The sequence below is a fragment of the Harpegnathos saltator genome, unplaced genomic scaffold (genome assembly GCF_003227715.2).
Source record: "Harpegnathos saltator strain DR-91 unplaced genomic scaffold, Hsal_v8.6 scaffold519, whole genome shotgun sequence".
NCBI classification, from domain to species: domain Eukaryota; kingdom Metazoa; phylum Arthropoda; class Insecta; order Hymenoptera; family Formicidae; genus Harpegnathos; species Harpegnathos saltator.
The window spans coordinates 182,666-208,817 of record NW_020230337.1 but is presented as its reverse complement, the minus strand read 5'-3'; the positions used below and the strand labels follow the sequence as shown (position 1 = coordinate 208,817).

Sequence of the window (26,152 nt, the reverse complement as noted above, 5' to 3'; positions counted from 1 at the left end):
TTCACCAATCACAGTCGAATATTCTCTTTCATTCGACTATGATTGGTAGATTTCTACGACTTGCGACTTGAATTCTGTCTTGCGACTAAAGCTAAGACTCCATGCATGCGGTGAGCTGCGGCAAACGGTTGCGGTGACCAAACCAGGAGACAGACGCATGCCGGAGCTTGCAGCAACCGGACTTGCGCCTCCCTCCTGATTGTTCACCGCAACCGTTTGCCGCAGTTCACCGCATGCATGGAGTCTTAGCTTAATGTAGAACGGGCTCAACCAACAGCACCGAAGAGATACTTGTGGTCTGTTCTTTTTAACTGTACTACTGAACTAGTGCAATAAGTTAAAGTGAGAAAAAATATAGTTGTCTCATTTTAACTTATTGCACTAGTTCCGCAGTGCAGCTAAAAAGAACAAACCAATGATCTGTTCTTTGTAGCTCAAGCCAGCGGCACACGGTGCTTGTTTTCGTGCTGGATTGCTTGCTGGATGAAAATACTGCGTTCTGATTGGTGCATTTCCATCCATCTTCGGAAATGTACCAATCACAACGCAATATTTTCATCCAGCAAGCAATCCAGCACGAAAACAAGCACCGTGTGCCGCTGGCTTTACTCTTACAGCTAATGTAGACGAGCCTTTATACATAACACATAAGAGAATAAATCAATTAGTTTTCTTCATTTCCCTCCTTAGGACAGAAATGAAGAACTGATAGGTTGATTCTTTTAGCAGTAAGAAATAGACCAACCACAATCGATTATTATAAGAATAATCGATTATAGTTGGTCCGTTTCTTATTGCTTACGCTTGCAACCTTATTCTTGCAGCCATTGTAGATGGGCCTTTACTCTTACAGCTAATGTAAACGAGCCTTTAAAGCATCGTCTACAATAGCAGTAAGAAGTAAGCGTAAGCGGTAAGAAATAAACCAATCACAGTCGATTATGACAAAAATAAACAACTATGGTTAGTCCATTTCTTAAGTCTGCGGCATACGGTGCTCGTTTTTGTGCTGGATTGCTTGTGCTGGATGAAAATACTGCGTTCTGATTGGTGCATTTCCATCCATCTTCGGAAATGTACTAATCAGAACGCAGTATTTTCATCCAGCAAGCAATCCAGCACGAAAACGAGCACCGTGTGCCGCTGGCTTTACTGTTCACGCTTCTTCTTACTGCTTGCGGCCATTGTAGACCACGCTGTAGACCACGCTTAAAGGTCATTCTACAATGAGGTTGTAGTGGTATGCAGTAGGCAAATTGACCAATCACAGTCGACTTTTCTTCCATCGTAAAGAGAACAATCGATTGTGATTGGTCAATTTGCCTACTGCATACTACTACAACCTCATTGTAGAATGACCTTTAAATAAACGTAAATAGTAAGCATAAGCGTAAAGGAACTGACCAATCACAATCAATTATTCTCGTAAGTTTAAAAATGGCGTCCTTAAATTTCGATTGTGATTGGTCGATTTGCTTACTGCTTATGTCTTACTGCTTAAGTTCATTTGTGTGTGATGGCCTTAACAATAGCGAGTTAAAAGAACGGTAAGACGTCGAGATTGACAAAAATTATGTCCGGGAGAAATGTATATAATGTTACGGCGGAACAAGAAAAAATTATGCATTGGAGAGACGCAAAACGAAAGAAATTGCGTGAAATGTATTTGAGAGATTCGAGTCACCCGACCAAAAGCCTTCTTGTATGTACCTACATAAATCTAACCTAACTTAACTTATATTACAATGAAACGTAACGATATCTTGCTTAAAATGTGCGATATTTTCGATTACTTTGCTATTGAAACATTTCACTGTTTGCTATTATTCGTTTGTACAATTTGTACTTATGTGTCTTTGATTTTAAACGCAATATCCTTATTTTAAAGTATATGACTGGTTTATGTATTTAAAATCAAATGAAAATTTTGCTTATTGCAATCGTAACAACAATGACAAACTAGAAACATCTCTCTATAACATTTATAAGTGTGTAAATATATCATTATTTTTACTTTGGCTGTTTTTAAATGTTTTATTCGTTTAGAATTATTGAATTATGTAACAGGTTCAGAAAGAGAATATCAAACATAATACAAACATCTTTGCTATGCTTCAATTAAATAACTAGAGACATTTTTTTCATCATATATAATTAGCCAAATGATATCTTTCATACTTAAATGTTATTGTTTTGATTTGGATAATATTACTATTCTATGTATTACTATTCTATGTATACAGTGTGACACAGGAATATACAGATTTTCATCAGCAAATGCAACAGTAATGAAATATTTTATTCCTTCAGTAACAAAATTTATGGTTTATATTGGGTTAAGTGTTACTCTAGTTGCTTCAACTTATATTGGACTAGAGAAAACAAGAGTAAGCTGGATTTTAATAAATATGTTGTAAAGAATATTAATACTATATGTTATATTGTATATTATAATATTAAGACATATTTTTCACTTGTCACAGGGAAAGAAGGAACACAGTATTCGTACTGGGCAAGTCAGTTATGCTGATAGAATAGATAAATTTGTATAAACTGATTATCTTTTAGTAGCATATAAGCACAATCACAATGTGTTTTACTAAATATTAAATTATGCTGGCAAAATAAATTACTGAAACTAATGTTGGGTATATTATTAAGTAGAATGACAAAACCAAATATATTGATTATCATTGTTAACAATTAATTACAAAAACTGATGGATCAAAACCTTTAAACATATCATACACAAAAATGGTAATATAATCTCACAGCTGAAAATATAGCTTGCATGTACATATAATATGTATCTTCTTTTGATGCAAACAATTTTCTCTTATATATTTGTATTATCTATCTTCCAGTTGTTTATCTCGTGCAACAACAGCATCATCAAATTTAACCATATATGTAGTCCCTTTATGCCAATGAGCAGTGACTTTTGCAGGCTGTGGTAAAAAGTGTTCCTTAAATTTTTCCATTGTACAAAATGATATAAAAAATTACAAAAGCATAATATAAATCTTTGAAATAATTCTGCTTATCTTAAAACTTGTAATTGAAACCACTTACAAAACCACAATCATAGAGCACTGCCTCGACGATACCAGCAACAAACGAGGCGCAATTCAAGCTTCCCTTATCTTTTGGCACCGACACGAATTTGTTTACCAATGATTCCTTCTCAATGATGTAATAAGTACGTTCATCATCATTAGCATGTTCCAATTTGTCAGCTTCACGACCAAATAAGGACTTCCATATGGTACTCTTGATGAATAACAGCACATTTAGCAGTTTTATTTCGCGCTTGCCGCTTTTTTCTCGAACAACGAGCAGATCCGTTATCCTGTGCCCAACTTCTGCTCCAATTTCCGCCAGTCTAATAGTAATGAACATGAGAATCACGAAGCGAGCAAGAGTGATGGATTTAACAATTTATTCGTTTTTCTTACTTATTTTGTAGCTCCGGAACGGTGTAAACTCTGTTCTGACAATATTGCACAAGTTCAGAAAACAGGAGGGCGAAACAGCTCAAGCTAACCTCTCCTTTACCTTTGCTCAATGATTTGTCGAGAATGCTCGTGCGTGGTCTTATAGCTGATATCGTGATGCTTGACATTTTTCGATAATTGCTCTATAAGTCGAGCTATCTTCACAATCGCGTTATCAAAACAACGTTACAACATCGCTCGAAGTATTGTGCTGTCAAAATGATTGCGTTCGGCGGAACAAAGCGATCAGATGATTTCTTCTAATCGGGCTCGTCATCGTAAGAGCAAATAAAGGGTCAGGCAATTAAGACCCGTTATTTTCGCGAGTTACTTTCCCGAATCTCCGTTACGAGCCGCCACCATACACACTTATACCTCGTCTACAATAGAAGTCGTAAGGCTCGTCTACAATAGCTGTAAGAGTAAGGCTGTAAGGCTGTAACGTAAGCTGTCAGCGAATGAAAATATTTCATTTCGTGTCTTGCAACCTTACAGTCTTACTCTTACAGCTAATGTAGACGAGCCTATAGAATCGTAGTCGTAGAAATTGACCAATCATAGTCCGGTAAGAGAAAAATAATCGACTGCGATTGGTCAATTTGTACGACTTACGACTCTATAGGCTCGTCTACATTAGCTGTAAGAGTAAGGCTGTAAGGTTGCAAGGCATGAAATGAAATATTTTCATTCGCTGACAGCTTACGTTACAGCCTTACTCTTACAGCTATTGTAGACGAGCCTTATGACTTCTATTGTAGAAGAGGTATAAGGATCTGCAGGAGCCAAAGACAAATCCAGCGTTGACTTTGGAGACCTCGTGCGGCGAGATCGCGAATCAATACCGTGCGCGCGAACGCAAAAACAGGAAGGTTGGGTCAAGTCAGTTTGACAAGGACGAACAATCGATCGTGCTGTTCTTGTCTTACTCGAGCATTTCGCCGGCCGATACATGGCGAGAAAATGCTTTCCAGGTTTTTGTCCAGGGCGAGCGAGCCAAGTGTCGCAGCGACTTACGTGCAACACTATTTTACAAATTGACCTATTTTGTCTAGCTGACGTTATACATCACCGCCAAATTATTATGATATCTTGCTTGAACTATCTCTGAGAACCCTACAGAGCCAGATTTTGCAATCCGGCCGTCAAAATTTACCATATATTAATAAAGCGTCCGCTGTACCAAGCGTCGCTGCGAGTCACTCGAAATATCATTTTACGAGATGCAATATTTCGTCTCTTTGATGATACGTATTATTATCAAATTGTTGCAGCATCTTCTTCGTACTATTCCCGAGATCGGTGCAAAGCCGGATTTTGCAATCCGGTCGTAAAAAATTTATAATATATATTTAAATAAAGCGTCCGTCGTACCAGGCGTTGGAACGAATCAGTCGAAAAATCATTGTAGGAGATGCAAAATTTCACCTCGTTGACGATATATTTCACCGCCAAATTGTTATAGCATCTTCTTTGAACTATCCCCGAAAAACCTACAGAACCAGATTTTGCAGTCAGGCCGTGAAAAATGTATCATAAATAAATAAAGATGTATGAAGCGTCGGAGCGGATCACATACAATACCATTTTGAAATGAGATATATTATTTCACTGATATAATATGTAATATGTCAACGAGACAATATATTTGTTCTTGTAAAATTGTATTCCGCCTGACTCGCTGCGATATTTGGCACAGCTAACGCTTTATTTGTGTATAATAAATTATTGACGGCCTGTTTGTAAAATTTAACTCTGTAGAGATCTCGGGAATAATTGTAGGAAGATGCTATAACAAGTTCATGGTCATATATTACGTCAACAAAGCAAAATATTGTTTCTTGTAAAATGGTATTCCACCTGACTCGCTGCAACTCCTGGTTCGACTGATGCTTTATTTATATATTATAAATTTTTGACGGCCGGATTGTAAAATCTGGCTGTGTAAGTTCCTCAGGGATAGTTCAAGAAAGATGCTGTAACAATTTAGCAATTATACGTATCGTCAACGAGGCGAAATTTTGCATTTCGTAAATAATTTTTCGAGTAATTCGCTGCGATGCTTGGTATGGCGGACGCTTCATTTATTTTTCAGAAATTATGGACGGGTGGATTGCAAAATCTGGCTCTGTAGGGACTTCGATAATAGTTCAAGGAATATTCCATATCAATTTGGTGGTTACATATATTGTCAACGTGGCAAAATATCTTATGTTTTAAAGTGGAAGCTGGAAGGTATTCATACACAAGGCGATACTTATGCACTGCTCATATATACGCTAATACTAATGCATTGCTCGCGCGAACGCAAGACAGGAAGGTTAGGTCACATAGACTGCACTATAGTGCAACTGGGCTACACTTTCCGTGTCATCTACACCTACAGATTTTGTCACGCATACATTATATTCGCTTATCAGACTTATATGGGCGCATCTTCCTTATATTAGCATCTAGGGTCGTACAGAGCCCGATTTTGCATTTAGGTTCTTGAAAATTTGTAATAAATGAAAATATAGGCTCGTGTTGCACCGCGGGATGAACGTTCGTTCAAATTATTTAATCGATTTTTATTTCGACTTTTTTTTCAAAAAAACGCTCTGTATGACCCTGCGGATGTTTCTCCTGATTGCAAATATCATACATATAAGGTGATTCTCTCCGTATTTTATTCATAATTTGTAGTATAATTTTGCCTAGTTCGCGGGTCTCCGCGAGAGGTCTCTAGTGTGGCTTCTATAGAAATACATATTGCTTAAATACATATTGCTTATTATATATTCAATCAAATAAGAAATGACGACTAATCACATTTTAATATTTTCATTATTTCATCTTTAATTTTTTTATTCAAAATTTACCTTTATTAAAAATAACATGCATTTCAGAGAAGAAATTTTAAATTTTCTGTTTGGTTCTGATATACTATTGCACAAATTTATACAATACATATGCACAAATTTATTCATCTGTTGAGAATCAAAATTAAATATAAATTATATATAAATTAAGAGAGGAAGTTTGTGCTTTTAAACAATATAAATGTCATGTGTGTGTTGTTTTGTTTACTTAAGTAATGTTTTTGCGAGGTATATGTTTCAAGCAGGCAGTATTTCGAAACCTCTTCCATATATACACACGATATCGCCATTGCTGTTAACAGAACATTCACATTATTTTAACAAAATTTTTATATTAAATAATATTAAACGTATGATCGTATCTTACTTGTCATGAGACCACAAGTCCATGCCTTGCACATCAGTAACGGATGTAAATACTTCAGAGAGAACTTTTGCAGACAAAGCCCCATTGGAGGACCACGAATAACTGTAGATGGTAACTTGCTGATCTGTGCCCACACTGCATATTTGATCTTTACCTTTAAATTTTAAACCTGTTGACCGTTAACGTCATTATTAGTTTTCACGATCAATCGACACTTTCAAAGTACATTTAATATTCTTTGCTTAAAAAATATCGTTTCAATGTTACACACCTGCGATTTGTGCACAGTGTATCGACATTGTGCTCCATTTAGATAATATTACAACTGACAATATTTCATCAGTTTCCGAAATTTGAAAGCAAAGAAGATTGAGGAGGTTGTCGTCGCCACCGGTGGTTAAGAGATACCTGTTGCCCTCCGTGGATTTTAAATCGTAAGAATTGATTCCTGACTGATGTAAGCTAAGTTCTGCGAAAGGTGCATCATTGAAATTTACAATATTCTGATTCCCCATATTCGCGTCTTCGTATATTCTTGCAATTACATCGGTGAAGTCGAAGAAACGTAGCAATCCATCAGTGGTCATTGTCAATACGATTATTTTACATTCGTATGAAAAAACGTGCATCTTCAAGATACATCGATCCACATATTTAGTAGATACTTTCAAGTATATATCACTGGTTTCAATGTCATATATGAATATCCTGTTCGAAAGGAAGAAATGTTATTTTAATAATCTCGTTCGTTGTGCAATATTTGATAAGTAACCGATTAAGTTACCTTAGGTATCCATCTGCACATGCCACAAATATCAATACATATTTCGGACCCTCGGACGGATAGTACGCATAAATATCCATGTAACGCGTCTCCGGTTCTACGATGTAAGACTGCTCGGTCTCTTGCCAAGATTTCTTACGATATTGGTCTTGTCCGTAGAGCATATGGGACTTTACATCAAAACACGACAGTTCTACGCTCGGTGGTGCTTTTTCGTTATATTTGAGATTCATCTGCCAAACCTTCAGTTGCGCTCTTCCTCCACCGGAAAACACCAAATGTCTGCTGCTCGACTTATCGACTTCATGGTTCAACTTGACAGCGCTTATACATTTTACACCTGAAAGATGACCGTCGAAAACTCCCAAATTGTGAAAGGTACAGGAATCACTTCGAGATATTTGGAAGATGCAGCTAACGCGAAGAGTGCAATCCTCACCGCCGGACACAAAGATATCCTGCGCATGCAGACTCGAGATTCGTTGAAGGCAGCAAGTTTCCTTAACGTGAAAACCATTCTAGAAAGCAAAACAGCAGTCCGGAGGTTTGTGCAGTTGTTATTCGCTCGATAAATTGATCCAACGTACTTGCAAAATCGGCAGTTTTAACGATCTCAGAGGATAATTGAACACGTAGACCTGCTTATTTCGTATGTATGCAAAACTGGCCATTTTATTCAGCATCACACAATCCCACGATCTATGGCCACCGCCACAAGATACTCTGATCAACAACCTCTCCTGCTGCAAGTTGTAAATTATGAATTCCACCTGAAATAATTATCACGAAAAAGATAAAAGTTTTTTTTCAGTCTCGTTTTATATTGTGCGCGATCGAATAACACTAATCTATGTACTTCTTTGAAACCAAACACGAGTAAAGCCCCATCTACTTTTAACGTGCCACTGATCCAGTCCATTGGCATTTTTTTCCTATGCAACGTCAGCAAGGAGTTTCTGTTCTCTTTATTTAATTCATAAAATCTCAACATCCCATCGCGTCCAGCCGTCATCAACTTGCCTTCCAGCACGTCGAAAGACTGGATTCCTATTTTACCGTGGACTTTAATAAGTGTCTGACTAGGTTTCTTGACTAAACCCTCGCTTCCGTTCTTTATTTCGAATATATATACGTTTCCAGCTCTGTCCCCGCATACTAATAATTCTTCGTAAATTGTGGCTGCAGTCAGCCAACGTTCTCGACTAGGAGGTAACGTGCATTGTGCCTCTACGTGAGTCGCACCTGAATAAAATTTCCAAATAATAGTAATAAAATACGTATTGTAAAATTACAGTATAAAGGTATGTATTATACACACCATTGATTGTAAAATGAAATATTTTTAGAAGACCATTCGCACCACACACTATTAGTGTGTCATCTCTCAACCACTGCAAAGAAAAGATTTGTGATTCCATTATTCTTTCTTCGAGAACCTGATGTAGATGCTTGGTATTTGTATTAATAATCTCTAAAAGTATACTTGGATTGAGTGACATTAGCAAATGAGATATAATTAGAGATTCAACGAATAAAATACATACACATTTTTATAGATAATTTTTATATAAAGATGATGTTATATATAAGTCCTTACCTTTGTATAACGTCACGTATCCATCTCTAGATGCGAAAGCAACAAAAAACCGGCACGGAGATACTTGCATGATGCAATAACTACAATATCTGTCTAGATACAAAGAGTCCTTTGATATAGTTTCATTTTTGTTATAGCAAAATAAGGTCCCCTTTTCATTAAAGATCAAAATTGTGCCACTATTTAAATATGATACATATTTAGGAATATTGTGCATATTGTCATTAGGTAGAGAGATTATTTTCGGATTGTTGGTACAGCATGTAGATGGCCACACACACACAGCTCCATCAGCTCCACCCGTGAATATATTTTTATTGTCTTTACACATGTCAATACTCCATATGGGGGCTCCATGATGGGCATAAACTTTATTAAGTAAATTACCTGAGAGCGACCAAGTGCATACGAGTGAATCCTGAAATGATAAAAGATCAATACATGGAAGAAAACTTGTAATTCTTATATAACTTAAATCTTACCTCGCCTATTGTTATAACAATGTCATTCCTGATTATAGCTCTCCAAACTCTTGCTGTATGTGCATACATTGTTTTCACCAACACTACTGTTGCTGCCTGCCAATTTATATTATTACTCTCACAACTCTCACTCTCAATTACTTTCCATAATCTGACTGTCCTATCATCAGATGTGGAGCAAATAAGATGAGAATATGGATCAAAAATAACAGAAAATATCACACCCTGAAATAAATGCATATATGTATATACATATGTGTGTGTGTGTGTGTGTATGTATCATGTGAGATCTTTATTTAAATATTTCTGCAAAAATACAATTCTTTTAGAAATAAATACTGACCTTGTGTCCTATTAAGCGATGCAAAACTGGCACACTTTTATTACTATCAAGATTATCGTCTATTTTCCATATTAAAATTTCCTGAAATACTGTTCCGCTAAAAATTACCAAATCTTCTTGAAATGTTCCTGACATAGACCCACCATAACTATGTATTAATTAAGAAAATTGTAAGTTTGCAAACAATATTTTTTAAAGCAGCTATCATGCAATAGGATACAGTATACACTTCTCCTCGCAGCATATAATTTCAGAGGAACTTTCAGACATGTTATATATAGATACATAATTATGAGCAAACAAAATTGCCAGTTGTTGTTGTTTCTTAACTGATATCCATTGTAAAGCAATTATCCAATCGTTAAATTTGTTGTTACTTTGTTTCTTACATCTGTAACAGAGAATATTATTATATGTTGCACATATACATATATGAAATTATAGGGTTATATTTTTCTTGAATATATTTACGTTACTACTTCTTCTTGCTTAATAACATCACAGACACATATAGATTTAGCACCAAATACAGCCAATATATTGTTTGGTCCCACGACAATTCCATGTATATTACTTGGATACAAACAATTTAATTTACTTTGTAGTTGGTAAGAATCCCTGTCAAAGACGTAGAGCGTAGATCCCATGCCTAATTAACAAAGAATCGCCTTCTAAAATATTCTAATGATCAATGATATATTCAGTCTTATTCAGAATTAACTAACCTATAAGCACAAGATCACCTACGCATCGAATAGCTAGGACGTTTGTGCGTAACAATTTGGAAATCATTTCTCCTACCATATGTATATTAATTCATTTTATACAAATATATCCAAATATTTAGCGTTATCGCTACATCTGTCATAAATCATTTACGCGTCGACCTTTCAAACTGCGTTCCTTCTACTTTGCGTCGTATATATGTTATTTGGTCTGTTCTTTGTAGCTGCACTGCTGAACTGGTGCAATAAGTTAGAATGAGAAAACCTATATTTGTCTCACTTTAACTTATTGCACCAGTTCAACATGCAGCTACAAAGAACAGACCAATTGTTATGTGCCTTCGGTCGAGAAGAGGTTATGTTCGTGCGGCCGAACGGATGTGTCAGACGTAACATGGGTCATAATTTTGGAGTGGATCTTCCTGTAAATTATGCTGTGGCATCGGTAGACAATCTTATCAGAGGCAATAGATGAAATCTACTTTTACACACGACATAATTAGTCACTCACATTGTCGACAACAGTGAAATTGTACGACGAGCTTTGCTCGAACGAAAGAGCATGTGGGTGTTTGGTTATGGTTCCCTGATATGGAAAGCGGATTTTCCATACGAGAAGAAGGTAGTCGGTCGCATCAAGGGATACGTCAGACGTTTCTATCAAAAAAGTCCCGATCACAGAGGAGTGCCCAATAAGGTACGTTTTCCCGAGAAAAGCACAGATTTGTCAAATTGGTCTTGGTCCTTTCTTCTTAATTTCTCACAGTGTATCTTCTATCAGGATTTCGTAATTTATTCGCAATAATCATAACAACATAACCGTACTTTATCTACTCTCTCTCTTTTGCTTACGAACTGTTTACGCTCGAGGAAGAACGCATTTACAAACTATCAATTATTTTCTCTCGTCGTGTCAAATATAATCTGCACTTTTTCAGCCTGGACGTGTGGTGACATTGCTTGCCTCTAAAAATCCTGAGAACGAAGTATGGGGACTCGCGTATAAGATATCCTCCGAGAACATAGATAACGTGGTGAATCATTTGGATTTTCGAGAGAAAGGTGGTTATGAGAAAAAAACTGTCCTTTTCTATCCTTGCAATCCATCTAAGTATATCCAAAGTAGCTCAAATGCCGATGAGTCAAATGATCCATCAAAAATGAATCTCTTATCGATGTCTTTGTCGACCACCACGGAAGAAGCACCATTCTACCTCACCATATATATAGGCGATGAAAAGAATCCAAACTATGCTGGTACGGAAAATATAGACACCATCGCGAGACACATACTTGTTTCGCGTGGTATCAGTGGCTCTAATGTGGAATACCTTTACAAATTGGCATCTGCGATGCGTATGATAGCCCCTGGTGTGCAGGATGAGCATCTATTTGCTCTGGAGAAGATTGTCAAGCAGTTAGAGAAGGAAAGAGAAAATGAATCACTGGAGTTGGATCATTTTCCATGTAATCATAAAAGTGTGCAATAGGCGTATGCAAATGTAGAAAAATGCGATATTAGGAACCAATTGCATCATCGGTCGATGTTAATGATGAAATAACAGTAGGCGGAGCGAAATGAAAATATGCAGATTTTGCCAAGCTCTGACTTAGATTATATACAATTAGAGCTATAATACATAGCAAATCATTGTAGGCTATAATTTTAGCACGAGTTCCGATTGTGAAGTTAGATAATCAAGACTGTTGGTGCAATTGGCATAGAGAAAAGACAGCATATTTTTTGCATTGTCCAAAGCAACAGCAGGGAAATTTATAATTTTTTCATTAAAGAAGTAAGAAAACGTGAGTATTCCTAACAACGATGAATGATGAAAAATAAATTACCTTATTTATCAATGAAATAAAGTATATTTTCGCATAAGATAGCCGCAATTTTTATTATACGGCGACTTAATAAAAAACTCTTATCTCTCGCCTTTTACAATAGAATAAAACGCTTGTTTCTATAGTATATATGTTTTAAATTACATAATTTATGATTTTTTAAACTCACAATTATATTTTAAGAGTCTTCATTGTAACGATTTGTAACATGATAATTTATTTTACAATTACGATTTAGCGTTTGTAAAATAATATCAAATTTTTTTTTGAGACGTTCGATGTGTTGACAGATTTGAAATTGCCGCCAGGGAACTACTTTCGGACGCACATGCGCATATGACAGCTATGATCAGCTGAATCGACGCAATAACAAGAATTGGAGAGGGAGAAAGGAGGAAGCCATTTCTTATTCGACCAATTGTCAGTCCATGTAGTTATTACGTGTTCTGTTTTTCTTCCCGGACCGACGATAAAGACACAGGGCCAAGATTGGGTGATTCGCTGAAATAAAGGCGTTTCGGACGCATCCGGGTGAGTTTCCGTCATCAATTTCCTTGTGTTTTGCACGTCGCATCGTCAAAATGGCGATTAATTGGAAAAAACGTCGGTCTTAGAAAAGTCTGTCGAACATTTCGGCCTATTACTTCGAAATTATTTGTCATATTACACATTTTGTACTTGTGATGTTTCCTTTTTTTGATATTTTAACATGTTTTATCAATCGTAATGTAGAAAAGGTGATTCGATGCGATTGAAATAATCGGCTTTTAAAGTGTCCTTGACTTTTGTTTAATCATGCCAGCCATAGTCGAGCACTTGATTTCTTTTAACGTTTACGAAGTTAAGTCTACGCGGGTCATTGTACTTGAAGAATCATATTATATAAATTGTTGTTGCGTTTTTCCCCTAGCATTTTGTGACAATAGTTTGAATAACCATCCAAATCATGTTGATTCATTTAGATGTGCGCTAAATCTAACGAAAACAATGTACGAAAGTAATATTAATTTCGGTAAGGCGACGAAAATTTTAATTTGTGGCAAAGAATCTAAATCGCTAGAAAATCTATCTGAACTTTGGAAGGATTGAACGACAGTAACGGACAGTAACCGACAATGAGAACAACGCACAAGCAAGTGCTGTAACAATGAAACTGCTCGTTTCAATTGCACGATCTTGCACTTTCTGCACTTGCGAGATTGCTAGGAGAAACAAAGTATTATCACTGTAATGATTTAATTCCATGCTTTTGGAATAAATTTCAGATATTTCATTTTTATCGTTTTTTACTCTCTTTATTTTCGCATTATATCTTAAAATATTACATAAAGAAGCGAAATTTATCGTGTCTACGAGCGAGAAAATTAAACGCAGAAGGCGTAACCAACGGACCTGTTATATCTCTACGACGCAATTCGAAATTCAAGAGCGGACGCGAGAGAGAGCGTAAGAGAGGGAGGGAGTATGTTTGTCCACGAGAGAGTGTAAGAAGGAAAGGTCGAAAAAGACGAAGAGAAAAGGGGGAAGGAGAATAAATAATCGGTGCGCGTAAATATGTACGATACGTATACGATGACTAGCATCAAGTTAAAAATATTACTTGAGGACGTGACAAAATTTGTTTTTTTGCAACTTGTTACTTTTGCCATTAATTGTTGCGCTTCCTCTCACAAATGCGATGATTACTGCGTGTTGATTGACATTGAATTCAGCGATATTTATGTACATTCATGGACAATGACTTACGCTTGTCCATGAGATATGAAGACCGAGTCTCTTTCCGATAATATAATTTATAGTCATTCTTCCTCGATAATTGCGAAACGAACCGTCGTAACGGTGTCACGGTGTCAATGATCATATCGTACGTGTTTCCTATTATGGTTTTCTAATTATATTTTATCGTTATATAACTTTCGCGTTACACACACCGGTTACTTTGTTATCGCGTATAAGTATTGTTAGTGCAATTATCGCTATTTCGTCGATAATTACACACAATGTAATTTCTGAGGAAAATTTTTATCCTATTATGACCGCACTTTATCGAAATTTACATAGGTCAATTTTCCGTTGCACAACCTTGCACGATATTTATAAATATTATAATTTATAAGCGTATTACGCGCTGAAGTTATCGCCGTGAAATTCTATGTTACCTACAAGTACATACAGTATGAGCCATCGCGAGAAACACGAGTTGATATAAATTACTTTGACGGGAAATCATTTTCAAAATTATCGAATTCTCGACTGTCGCTGTCGACATTTAGTTGTGGCGCGCGTGTTACGTCTTTCCGACATATGTAACATGCGAAGATCGATAAACATTTACGTCGGCTCGCGCAAAGTGCGTTGAACTCTGCGATGCACACGATGATGACGCAACCTTTAACTTTAAGCGACACAAAGTATCTCGTTTGGGCAAAGTGAGTGAAAAATATCATCGCGATGTATGTGCAGCATGTACGCGATATTGACGTGACAATGAAAATTCACATTTGTCACAAAAATGTTTACGAAAAAGTGAGGCCGATTGTAACATTAAATTGCATATCGCATTTCAATATTTTATATTTCACAATATTTTGACATGTTTTACATGTTGTTTCAGTTTTTCTTTCTTTTCTACTGTTGTAAAACTCTATTGGTGTATAACAGCGTCACTTTTCTTCTGCAACGCACATATTCTGGAATATTCTAGATGGTCGCTTTATCCGCGACACATAAGAGAGATATGAGCTTTAAGTATCGCGTCTCTTTCCGTCTTCTCCCCCTCCTGCACTCATCGTTAAATTATACATTTCAAGATGTCACGTATTTCATAAATGACACGTGTTTATTACCCGAAACGATAAAATTTTATCGATGCAACTCGATATATTGATTCGGAATCGAATGCGAAAAGCGTGACACTAACTTCGACTTAAAATATGGGTCGATTTCTAATCCGTGATTAATGTTAAGGCTACAATCGCCATAACTATGGTATTTAGTCGCGAGCAACCGATTGCATCATCTATCATTTTCGCGGTCTGTGGTGAAACTATTACGATTTCGTCTACTATTCGTCATGCCATGTTCAAAATGGAGACCTATTAACGTATGTACAAGTTAAGTTGTCTTATTTTATCTTAATTTTAATAATTTATCCTTGTGGAAGAGTCACGTGTCTGTAGTAGCTCTCGGTTTCGGTTGAGGTGTTTTACGATCGAACGTGTGTCGTCATAATGGTTTGAATCAAAACTAGAGAAGCTCATGTTGACGCTTTCTATGCATCAATTGATAAACACGTTGAATGCTATTGACAATCAACGATGATTAGCACTATGGCGTTATCTCGTTTCACTAAGTACGTATCAAGTGTAATTAATTGTATTTATTAAAAAACCGGTCGTATGGCTAATACCCAATGTAACAAGCTGACGTAATCAACGTTAATTCGCGGTAAACCTCTCTACCTAAACCTCTAGGCTATCAATCGAAATGATTAATTAAATTAAATTTGGCGCATGACGCAAAAACTCGCTCGTTCGTTCGATCAACTCTTTCAATATTGCTGCAGCAGTTCCCACATAGAAAACCGCTACGTTCTAACCTCGTGGGGCATTCGTTCGTGATTCTCGTCCCTGACAAATTCGGCGGTTTTCGCGCGTACTCGGCCGTTCCCGACGAAGCGGCCGTTGTTCGCCGCGTCGGCCATACTATAAGCGGCGTACTTCACGAAGTCACGAATCAGTTACAGTTTGACAGGCGGGAAGATAGGTTTCGCGTTTACGCGCGTCTCTCTGCTCCTGCGGAGATTCGACGTGAAAAGTGCAGGCACTTTTTCATCTCGCGCGCATTTTTTTCGAAAGAAATTTCGAAGACTGAGCACAACCGCACGCGTAACCGTTAAATTTGACGCACATACACACAATATACATCGCGACAAAGAACATTTCCGTTGAACGCATAACCCCCCTTCTTCGGATTACCAACGTTATCACGCACAATACACACGAACGCATACAGACCCCCGTTGAGCTATATAAAACTGTACAACATTCCCTGAGGGGAAAAAGAAAGGAGAGAACTGAATGATCAAACACCGTAACCTTTGAGACTGACGTAGGATTTAGAAAATAACGTATATTTATAAACACGAGCGCTCAATGACAATCGACATTTCGTCAGTGCGTGATAGTGCCATCCGCAACGGACGCTTTGAATTTTGACAGTTTTCGTTTTGTTACGTCAGCCGAAAACTCATCAGTAGTGCCTTAATCAGTGTGACTTGCATCCACACACACACACACACACACACACACACACACACACACATTCTCATATGCACGCATAAATACTCACACATCGCCGTCTTTGTTCGACGACGGACGCGAGGCCACGTACTTTTGTGATATATGCAGCACGGCTGTTTCTCCCCCCCCCCCCCCCCCTCTTCGCCAGTAAGTAGTTTACCTCGCGTTTACGCGTTCTCTTGGGAAACGAATCGCGGAAAATGTTGCCGCATTGTTAATGCCGTTGCTTTCCCGCCGACGAGCCCGCGGTTTAATAACCGTAATTTAATTGTACGGCCTCGGGCCCCGTTTTCGCCTGGAAAAGATTTTATGCGAGATACGCCGTGTGCATGATGTTTGTTATTTTTACATGGGAGATCTCTATCGACGCTCGATCGTCGGAGGCAACGACTCTGTTTTAGTTTGTGAGATCGTCAAATTTTTTTTGCAGGAGACGTCACTTTATATATGTCTGTTCCTTGCCATCTTTCTTCCACTGGTCAATATTAGTTAGCCCATTTGACGATTTTCATTTAATTCACCTTCGAAAGGTGGAGGACCGTTCCGGATCACAGAGTTCGGTGTGACTCACTCCATCTAGAGTTTATCGCTCCTGGAGACTCGCCACGATCGATATCGCAAAATATTTCGACGAACAGAGTCGTATTACAAAGACGCGCCAGCGACTGATCTTTATTTTTTTATCTTACCATTCTCGCGCGGTATTGATGATTTTGCGTTTTCCCCGGTTGAGGACGTTTGATTTGCGCCGAGAAGTCTCGGAGCAGGGAGGTCGAGTCGTGATAGATAACGATGACGCACCTGATGCACCGGATAAGACGCTCCTTCCGATCTTTCATGAGAGACTGTCCTCAGTTCTCTCTCAGTAACAAGGCCGATGCAAAGTTGCTAAGGTTGAGACGCGAGCGGGTATCGAAAAAACAGATAAGTAAGATCAGTGAAGATTTCAAGTGGACCTCGCGTTTATCGTATTTTGTAACAAAAATGTCTCGTCATGTCAATCAATTTTCTTTCACACCTCATTTCTCTATGTATTTCGCTGCAACAAACACTGTCCCCTGCGTTTATCAGTCTCGCATCTTTATTTCTCCATATATTTTGTAATATTTGTATGTACGTATGTATATATCTTCCAAGATGTTATTATAAGAATGGATGACGCCTGCGTAGAAATTTTGCAACGTGAATTCTTACGAGAGAAGAGGATAGCCCGATGTTGCGTCAGAACGTGCATACGCACCAGGCTCGCGCATCGGTTGGAAAACGTCCTCGCGGAGACGTGCGCTTTGCGTTTCGCGAATCGAAGGACGCGATAGAGTTGTGTCATAAAAAAAAAGCATTCCGTTTCTTATTTTAGAACGCGTGGATTGTGTTGGCTTAACAACGTCAAATCGCGCTCCGGAGAATCAATTTTTCGCGATGGCTCGATGTACTAATTTTTTCCGACGAAACTTGGTCCCACGAATGTCCCAATCTTCTTGATCGGCCCAGTGTCTTCTCGTATTAGTGGTCGATGACGCCGTTTGAGCAGTGCAATTCCTGACATTGTTGCTGCTTTTGACTCTTAACGAATAATCGACGGTCGACTAATTCTCACTTTGAAAATTGATAAAGGATTATTCGACAGACGCGAAGAGATCACAGTTCGATGGATATTCGAAAGGAGTCGCCGTCACTTTCCGTGGCTTTTATTCAAGGTCAAATCGCCGATTATCTTTTTGTTTCATAGCCACTTCGTCAAAGGTCGAATTTTAATCAATCACGGTACTCGAAGAAACTGCGTTTCTTCGTGCGGGTATTCTTTCGCCGCTGTTTTGTTTATAAACGAGGCTGATGTGCCTCGATATCGTGTATCATATTAAAGATTTTTTCCCGTCTCTTTAATCGGAAGCCGCGAGACCGCACGTCAGCATTAATGTTTACCGTGATATCAGATAAGAGATGATACTTGAGGAACTTGCTTGACGTACCAGGCTTCAATTTCTGTTGGCTGCTGTTCTCTTGTTTACCTGGCGATTTAATCTCCATCTGTTTTCGATCTGATCTTGCACGATGTGGACATTTCGACGTAAACAAACGTCATCTCATCTTACCTCCGCCGAGTGAATACATTTATCGTCGTCGCGATGCCAAATTATCTGACTAAAGCCCGTGTCACACTACGGATTGAAGATCAAGGATTGCGGATTGGAGATTAGATTTCGACGAATCAACGAACTTCGGTTTCGATTTGCTTTATTCCGATTGGTCAAATATCAATCTTCAATCCGCAATCCTTCATCTTCAATCCGTAGTGTGACACGGGCTTAACGCTCAATGTTGACATTTTTATAATTTTCCATCAACGCGGCAATTAAACGCAATAATGACCGGTCGGACAGGTGACGCGTTGACTTTCGATATAACTTTATCTTCGCTTAAGGCGGTGATTTGCAAAACGATGGCATTTGCTCGATTTATCGATTAGGATTACGTGAAAATTGAGAAAGGAAGAGGAGCGTTTCTGATCGCGTATTATCTTGCATGAAATGTCTCGTAAGATAAAAACTCGCAGTATCGGCAAACCGCTGTTTGTCAAATCGAATTTGTCGTATCGTAACGTTTCTCGTGTAATTCCCCTCATTTTCAGACCGGCCCTCGATCTCACGCATCAGTTGTGTACTTCCAAGAGTCGCGGAATATCCTGCGAACATTTCGCGACGTACTTTTCGTCCTCTCGCTTCCGAAAGCGAGTGCTTTAATCTCAGCTATGATGCGGTTTCTCTCCTTCTTTCCTTGTCTTTCACTTTGATCGTCTCTGCGGTTTTTGCGTCTTTTCGAAGCATATCAGAATAGCGCATCCTTGAAGCGGGTCCTCTCGCGCAATGCGCGAGCCACATAGTATTTCGTTTCATTCCTGTTACCTATTACAAGTCGTTGTTGAAAAAAAACCGTTGGCGGAATATAAAAAAAAAAGAAAAAAGAAAAACAGGAGAATAAAAAGGCGCCAGCCTTACATAATCGCGAGTCCGGTCACGCGTGACACGGCTATTTCAGTGACGTGGGCGTAAACGGCGGAGATCTCCGTATATAATGTCAAATTGCCAGGCGTGCGGGACTTGTTTTTAATAAATGTGATTGTTATTGCTTTCGTGGAGAAGATTCGCATGGCACAGCGACAGGTTCCGACGTTGAAGAAGGATCTTATTTTCGCGAAAGGCGAAACTACGAACTGTGGGATCTATCGGTTTTTAAATCCCACGCGTTAAACTCGTTTGCGACACGTCGCGAACTCCGTGGTGGTCACTGGCGACTTAATGAGATGTCTTTCCATTTCGCTCATTAACACTTCAACTGGGTTCCCATTGGATATACGAGAGCTCAGCTGATGATCGAATTACTAAGACGAAGTCGGCCCTCTGTTGGCCGTACAAACGACTTCTTTTTTGTTGAATATACTTAATTATGTCTTAAACGTAATTTGGTGGTGGCGCGATTAGTACAACGTGCTCTCGATCGTCGGCAATTTTCAACGTGTGTTAAATGTGCGCTCACAACGTGACGCACATTCTCTGCAAACAAACGCGATACTCGCGGGTGCGGGAACAATGTTATTATTTGTCGTTAGCATATAATCTTTGCCTCGTTCGTAATAAAGATATCCCCAGCGGTGTTTGCGTGTGCGGACGCGCGAAACTTACCTCAAGTGGGGTGTTCTCGTTGTTTACAGATACAAGGCTAGCCAGCTGCGTCATTCTTGTTGTGTGACTCCTTCTCGTCAGCCACACTACACATCCCCTGGTGATCAGATTGTAGCTGGGCCGTTGTTGTAGTTAGCTGTTGATGTCACACACTGCAGGAATGGACACATCGGGCTTGCCTGTACCGGATGCAATCCACCCACTGCTCGAACAACTGCATGAGGCCCTGTTGCTGGAGGTTAAATACCAACCGAACCTCCATCAATTACCTACTACGACGCAGGTAAGGGATATGGAGGTCTCTCTATATATATATATATATGTGAATCCCTCTTCGAAGCGAAGCAAATTACTGTAAAATTTCGCGGCAACGATCTCGGTGAAAAGTGAACGACTTTACGAGTAAAATTCGGCCACTCACGGTACTGTTGTGTGATATGATTATTAAGCAGAGCCAGATTTAAAATAAGATGTTTGAAATATTTCTTGGCCGGTAACATCAACAAATAACTCGATAATGTTGTTCCTAATATAATATAATACTCTCAATTTGGGAGCCTGATAGAAACAATTTTAACGGAGCTTCTTTATATTTAGCCACCTATTAGTAGCGTACAATAGTTACTTATCGACTAAGCGGTGTTTACACTTTGTAGAATGATGAGATAACCATCGGTGCTCGGGACGGATCCGCTCACGTATTAAGATGCCTGAAAGTGTGGTACGACTTATCATCGGACGTCTTCTTCATGGCCATCAATTTGATGGATCGCTTTTTGAGCAAGATGAAGGCGAAGCCGAAGCACATGGCCTGCATCAGCGTATCCGCATTTCACATCGCCGCTGTCCAAATGGCGCAGTCTCTGGACGCCGATCATTTGGTCTCCATTTCCCAGTGTAAGTGCACCGGCGGCGATCTGAAGCGCATGTCGGAACTGATACAGAACAAGCTAGAATGGGCGCCCGGCACTCAGCCCATCACTGCGCTAAGCTTCCTGCGTCTGTTCAACGACATGTTCCACACGGTAGCGTCGCAGCTAGGCCTCGGTGATATATACACCAGTATCGTCACGGTGAGTCAGACACCTGCCGAGTATTTGTCGGGTCTTACTTAACTATTTGCGATCTTAAAAGTGTGTCTCTACTAAAATTGCTTTCGCTCAGTTCCCCCGCAGCGTTAATCGAATCGTTGTCTTTTTCAGGAATTCGAGCTGCTTCTGCGACTGGAAATGGTCGTTTGCGACGGTAATTGTGCCAGCCTCAGACCATCCGAAGTGGCTTTAGTGTTGCTCTGCACGTACTTGGACGCCGCAGTTAAACGACTGGACGCGAACGCAGATACCACCGCGACGCCGATCGACGGTTCATCCTCGCACAATACATCCGCCACGCAGGAACAGATAGTACCGCTCGTACAGTTTGCTGCAGAGCTCAAGAAGATATGCAAAGTAAACTCCGACAATGTCTTTCTATTGTTTGCCTCTCTAAATTACTTTTCAGCTTGTGTGTTGTACGCTTATGTAATGAAGAAATGAACAAATTCACAGATATCACGCTTAAATTATCCATTCGTTAAATTCTCATATCTCACTTATATTTCGTGTTATTTAGATTTCAGATGAAAGTTTCTTCTCCACTTACGAAGCAGTGGGCGCTATACTGAGCAAGTATAACGCTCAAGAACAAACACCTCACAGGCAGAGGCTAATCTGGAGACTGTCGTCGCGCACGGCGCGCATTTTACGCCCGACTGATAAATTAACATCCGTGTTGCCGGCCATCGCGGAACATGCTCCGGTTCCTTCTCCGAGCAGAATCAGGTATCAGTTATTACTCAATTGTTGTTATTATTATTACAGAGATTTGTATCTTGTATCTAAGTTATATAACATGGAATCTTGTTTCTTCAAGGAAAAGCCGTAAATTCACTCGACGTCATGGGAACAAGAGACGTTAATCTGTGACATCGTTATATTTCTGAGGTTAGAAGCTTTCGTGAATCATTTTATTAGTATTTCATATTCTTAATCGAGAGTACTTATTTTACAACATATGTAACGAATCGTTGCATTTCTTCTCTCTAAAATAATATACTCACATTTTCACACTGCGTTTTGCTTTCAGGACGCGGAACTAGCAGTTGAATGTCCATCTGGTACAGTGAATAACAGCAAGATTCGTTTTCTCCTCCAGTACAAAGATCAAAGTTTGGCCCGAGAGTACAAACATCGATTCACACATCACGCATAATTGATTTTTCTCAGATATTTCGTTTGTGTCGCCCGCTGAGATGTACATACTGGCGAAATGTAAGTCCATTATCTCACTGTGTTAATCTCAGCTCACGTTCTCATCGCATCATACACACAAACACATGCACATATTTTAAAGTATTCGCGCGTACCTTTGAATATTTTATAAAGGAGACAACATTTAAATCCCGTTCCGGCGGTAAGATCGAATAGTGATGAATATACTACTAAATTGGAAGAGAGGGATAAAAGCGCTGTGAGAAACGGAAGAATCAGCTATCGAATCACCAATCGAGAAACATTGAAATTAATGTGATACAATGTCCATTATATAGTTAACATACCTGGTAGTATAACTAACATACAGCTAAAGGTGGTCTGTATGTATATATATATGTATGTATATATATATATATATATATATATATATATATACATATATATACACATATATATATATATTTGCAAAATGCGTTAAACGAAAAAAAAATACAAAAGAAGAAATATGAATAAAAAGAAAAATTGCGAAGGTGTTGAGAGACGTATAATGGAAAAGCAGTAAAAATATATGTATAAATATATATATATATATATACATTATAAAGATAAGTGGGTTAAGTACATGAACGAGAATTGCTAAATGCGTTAACTTGCGTTTTCACTAGCTTCGTTGAAGGAGGAAAGAAAAGGAAAGGAGGAAGATAATGTTTTATTTAGTTCTTGAACAATATACATTTATCTTTTATCATTGCACACATTTAGCGACGAAAGCAGCTGACACAATAAATACACATAGATTGGATATTACATCGAACAAATTTCTTGATACGCATGTTTGAAATAAGTGATGATGTGACAATGAGGCGATATTCATTCGAAAATATTTCGAGATGTCCAATATGTAACCTGGAGTGTTCGAGGCGAATTCCGCTGTAAAACTCCATGCGTAAGGGAGAATAGAAACTGCGAATTTACTTCGTGAGAGCTATTGTGTACTTTCTTTCATGCATAAATCGCACAACTTATCTTGTTTCTTATCTTCTGGAGTCTGTACGAAATTGTCTCGCACATTCTGGAACCAGACCGCGGTAATAAATGATATTTTCATTACCGATCTCGAAAATTTACGACTGTATCGCGTATTTACTTGCGGCAATGAACGGTAACTTGCTCACAGCGCAAGAGAGTATCAAGGAAATGCATGTGATGAAAATATTCCGATCTATCACCGTTTATTCGGTAGTGATCCTCGCTCTTCCGAAATGCAAGACGCGAGTGTGTGTGTGATTAACATGAGGGGTGTGTATGTGTGAGAACGTACGCTTCGTCAAACGACGCGTTGTTCGCGAGCAACTATTGCTCGATAAAAAAAAAAGAAAAAGAAAGCCAAAATGTTGAATTTCCTCAGATTGTCTATTCGAAATTTTATATTTATTTTTGTCGTCGACTTGTATTACACATCAAACGATATCGGAACAACACATTGTGGATCGTTTTATGTTGAATGAAGACGAAAGGAAAAAGAAGAAAGCAGCTGCCACACGAATGATTTATTTTTCCGATCTTTTAGCCAGTTCACGCTAGTCATAAGTCCGTACCGTACTTTCATCTGATTATGATCTGTGGAAATACATTCTCTTTTTGTCCCGTGACAACCTACAACAACATCAATACATGGAGCAAATTTACTCCACGAAGCTTTCTGTCTTTTTTCCAGTCTCTTTCTCTCTTTTTTTTTTTTTGTTCATTTTGTATTTCTCTGTAATGATGCACCAGGCGCCACGGGTATTTTTGCAAACTGGAAATGAGCCGAGATGTTCTACGAGTAGGTAATCGGAACGTACATTTGAATAAAAACGAAATTACATTCTTAGAATAAGGCTGGTGCCGGGGGAAGAAAACGTTGGAGACAACTCTTCTTCAACTGCAGTATAACCGTTCAAATTGATGAGGTTACAAGAGCGAGACATGGAAAAGCTCGGATCCTTTAACGCTGTGCGTTTTGACAAACTGTAACATCGTACAAAGGTGTCTCCTTTCTAACGAAAGGAGAAAGTTATCTTTTTTTTTTGCTTTCGATGCGTCACATGTTACACAAGTAATCATTTTTTTAAATTATTTCAAAAAGGGCACAAATTCTTGCTCGTCGATATTATATGTTCATATTTAAAGAATTTCGATTTTTCTTTTTTTAGTTTATTTTATTTTTCTTTTATTGTATGTAATATATCGTTTCTAATGTGTGTTTTTATTGTAGATTAACCGATTATAAAATTTATTGTTATCAACAATATAATTGTATAAATGTCACATTTCTTCGTGTAGAGGAGATGTCTTCTTAACGTAGTCGACACGCAACAAGTATGCAATGGTGCATTTGTATTTTAGGAATTGCTACACGCAAGATTTTTTATGTCTTTCCGAAATGATATTTATGTCGTAACTTGAATTTATTTCTCCTTTATTACTTTTTCAGTATGTATTCAGTGTAGTGTGTACTCATACGGTCGATGGAATGTCCTGAATGGTCAAACTGTAGTATGGTATTTGCTAGGATTCACGTTATCGCATTACTGTTGATATGATACTCACTAGCTGAATTGATAATCATACTTATACATCTACAAGATATCGTGTATCACAAAATATCACTCACTTCTCATCGTATAATAATCATCTTGTAAACGAAAGTGAATACAGGTGCTTTTTATCTGTATCTCGCGCGATTCTAATTGTGTAGAGACTGTGTACAAAAAGAGCAAAAGACTCATAACCATCGATCTATCCAAAAAAAAAAAAAGGAAAGCAAATGAATTCCGAAAGTGATTTAAATTTTAGTACAACTTTACTTTGTAATTATCTCAATACTCAAATTATAATTGCGTATATTTATATAAAATGTTTACGATAAGGGTAACCAAGTGAGGTGACGCTATTTTAAGATTTTCGGATGATTTCTTCTGCGATATTGGAAAACTAGGGACTAAAGTGATGATAATCACATAGAGACGAAGAGAATCGTTTATAATATGACAAATCATAATTTAACAGAAGCGACAAAGATGTGTAAAAAGAAGAGCAAGAAGAAGCTGCGCCTCGCGTATGTGCTGTTACTCTATATCATGATGAAGGTCGAATTTGTAATGCACAAAGTCCGTTTATAATAAAATTATAGAAGAATATTTATTATGAACGACCAATTTCCACTTATGACAAATTTTATATGTGTATATTTTTATCTTATAACTGTATATTGAATTGATATTGAAAAACGATATTTTAAGAATTTTTTATACAATTTACATGTGTGGATTGCATATCTTGTGTCGATAATACTGAAGTAATAATTCTTGAGTTCATACTTACCGATCGAGTACTCTTCAAAGTTTGAACTTTCGTCGGTAGAATACGTTGTGATGTC

At 38.1% G+C, this 26,152-nt stretch overlaps 5 protein-coding genes across 6 annotated transcripts; 3 read left to right on the top strand and 2 right to left on the bottom strand.

Annotated features, from left to right (window-relative positions):
* The first annotated feature begins 1,491 nt into the window (after positions 1 to 1,491).
* On the top strand, positions 1,492 to 2,642 carry ND-B15 (NADH dehydrogenase (ubiquinone) B15 subunit). Its single transcript, XM_011144974.2, has 3 exons — positions 1,492 to 1,702; positions 2,244 to 2,387; positions 2,484 to 2,642. The coding sequence occupies exons 1-3, from the start codon at positions 1,574 to 1,576 to the stop codon at positions 2,550 to 2,552; spliced, it is 342 nt and encodes a 113-aa protein (XP_011143276.1). The 5' UTR covers positions 1,492 to 1,573; the 3' UTR covers positions 2,553 to 2,642.
* Positions 2,643 to 2,651: 9 nt separating this feature from the next.
* Positions 2,652 to 3,799, bottom strand: LOC105185454 (trafficking protein particle complex subunit 31). The gene is made up of 3 exons (XM_011144975.3): positions 3,456 to 3,799; positions 3,073 to 3,382; positions 2,652 to 2,948 (listed from the first exon to the last, which is right to left on the bottom strand). Exons 1-3 carry the CDS (start codon positions 3,620 to 3,622, stop codon positions 2,850 to 2,852), a joined length of 576 nt encoding a protein of 191 aa, XP_011143277.1. The 5' UTR covers positions 3,623 to 3,799; the 3' UTR covers positions 2,652 to 2,849.
* A 2,584-nt stretch (positions 3,800 to 6,383) lies between these two features.
* On the bottom strand, positions 6,384 to 10,914 carry LOC105185455 (WD repeat-containing protein 6). Of its 2 annotated transcripts, XM_011144977.3 has the most exons (14): positions 10,651 to 10,914; positions 10,397 to 10,574; positions 10,146 to 10,316; positions 9,926 to 10,073; positions 9,583 to 9,807; positions 9,101 to 9,518; positions 8,822 to 8,974; positions 8,360 to 8,745; positions 8,091 to 8,273; positions 7,943 to 8,021; positions 7,504 to 7,843; positions 6,991 to 7,427; positions 6,720 to 6,888; positions 6,384 to 6,644 (listed from the first exon to the last, which is right to left on the bottom strand). In XM_011144977.3, exons 1-14 carry the CDS (start codon positions 10,727 to 10,729, stop codon positions 6,590 to 6,592), a joined length of 3,021 nt encoding a protein of 1,006 aa, XP_011143279.1. In that variant the 5' UTR covers positions 10,730 to 10,914; the 3' UTR covers positions 6,384 to 6,589. The 2 variants fall into 2 exon arrangements, with proteins under 2 accessions (XP_011143279.1, XP_011143278.1); XM_011144976.3 differs by having other exon boundaries at positions 7,504 to 8,021.
* An 87-nt stretch (positions 10,915 to 11,001) lies between these two features.
* On the top strand, positions 11,002 to 13,029 carry LOC105185457 (putative glutathione-specific gamma-glutamylcyclotransferase 2). Its single transcript, XM_019842486.2, has 3 exons — positions 11,002 to 11,347; positions 11,589 to 12,456; positions 12,789 to 13,029. The coding sequence occupies exons 1-2, from the start codon at positions 11,213 to 11,215 to the stop codon at positions 12,138 to 12,140; spliced, it is 687 nt and encodes a 228-aa protein (XP_019698045.1). The 5' UTR covers positions 11,002 to 11,212; the 3' UTR covers positions 12,141 to 12,456; positions 12,789 to 13,029.
* On the top strand, positions 12,848 to 22,955 carry CycG (cyclin G). The gene is made up of 7 exons (XM_025302958.1): positions 12,848 to 13,029; positions 20,509 to 20,762; positions 21,136 to 21,552; positions 21,682 to 21,927; positions 22,091 to 22,299; positions 22,391 to 22,461; positions 22,604 to 22,955. The coding sequence occupies exons 2-6, from the start codon at positions 20,622 to 20,624 to the stop codon at positions 22,434 to 22,436; spliced, it is 1,059 nt and encodes a 352-aa protein (XP_025158743.1). The 5' UTR covers positions 12,848 to 13,029; positions 20,509 to 20,621; the 3' UTR covers positions 22,437 to 22,461; positions 22,604 to 22,955.
* The last annotated feature ends 3,197 nt before the right edge of the window (positions 22,956 to 26,152 follow it).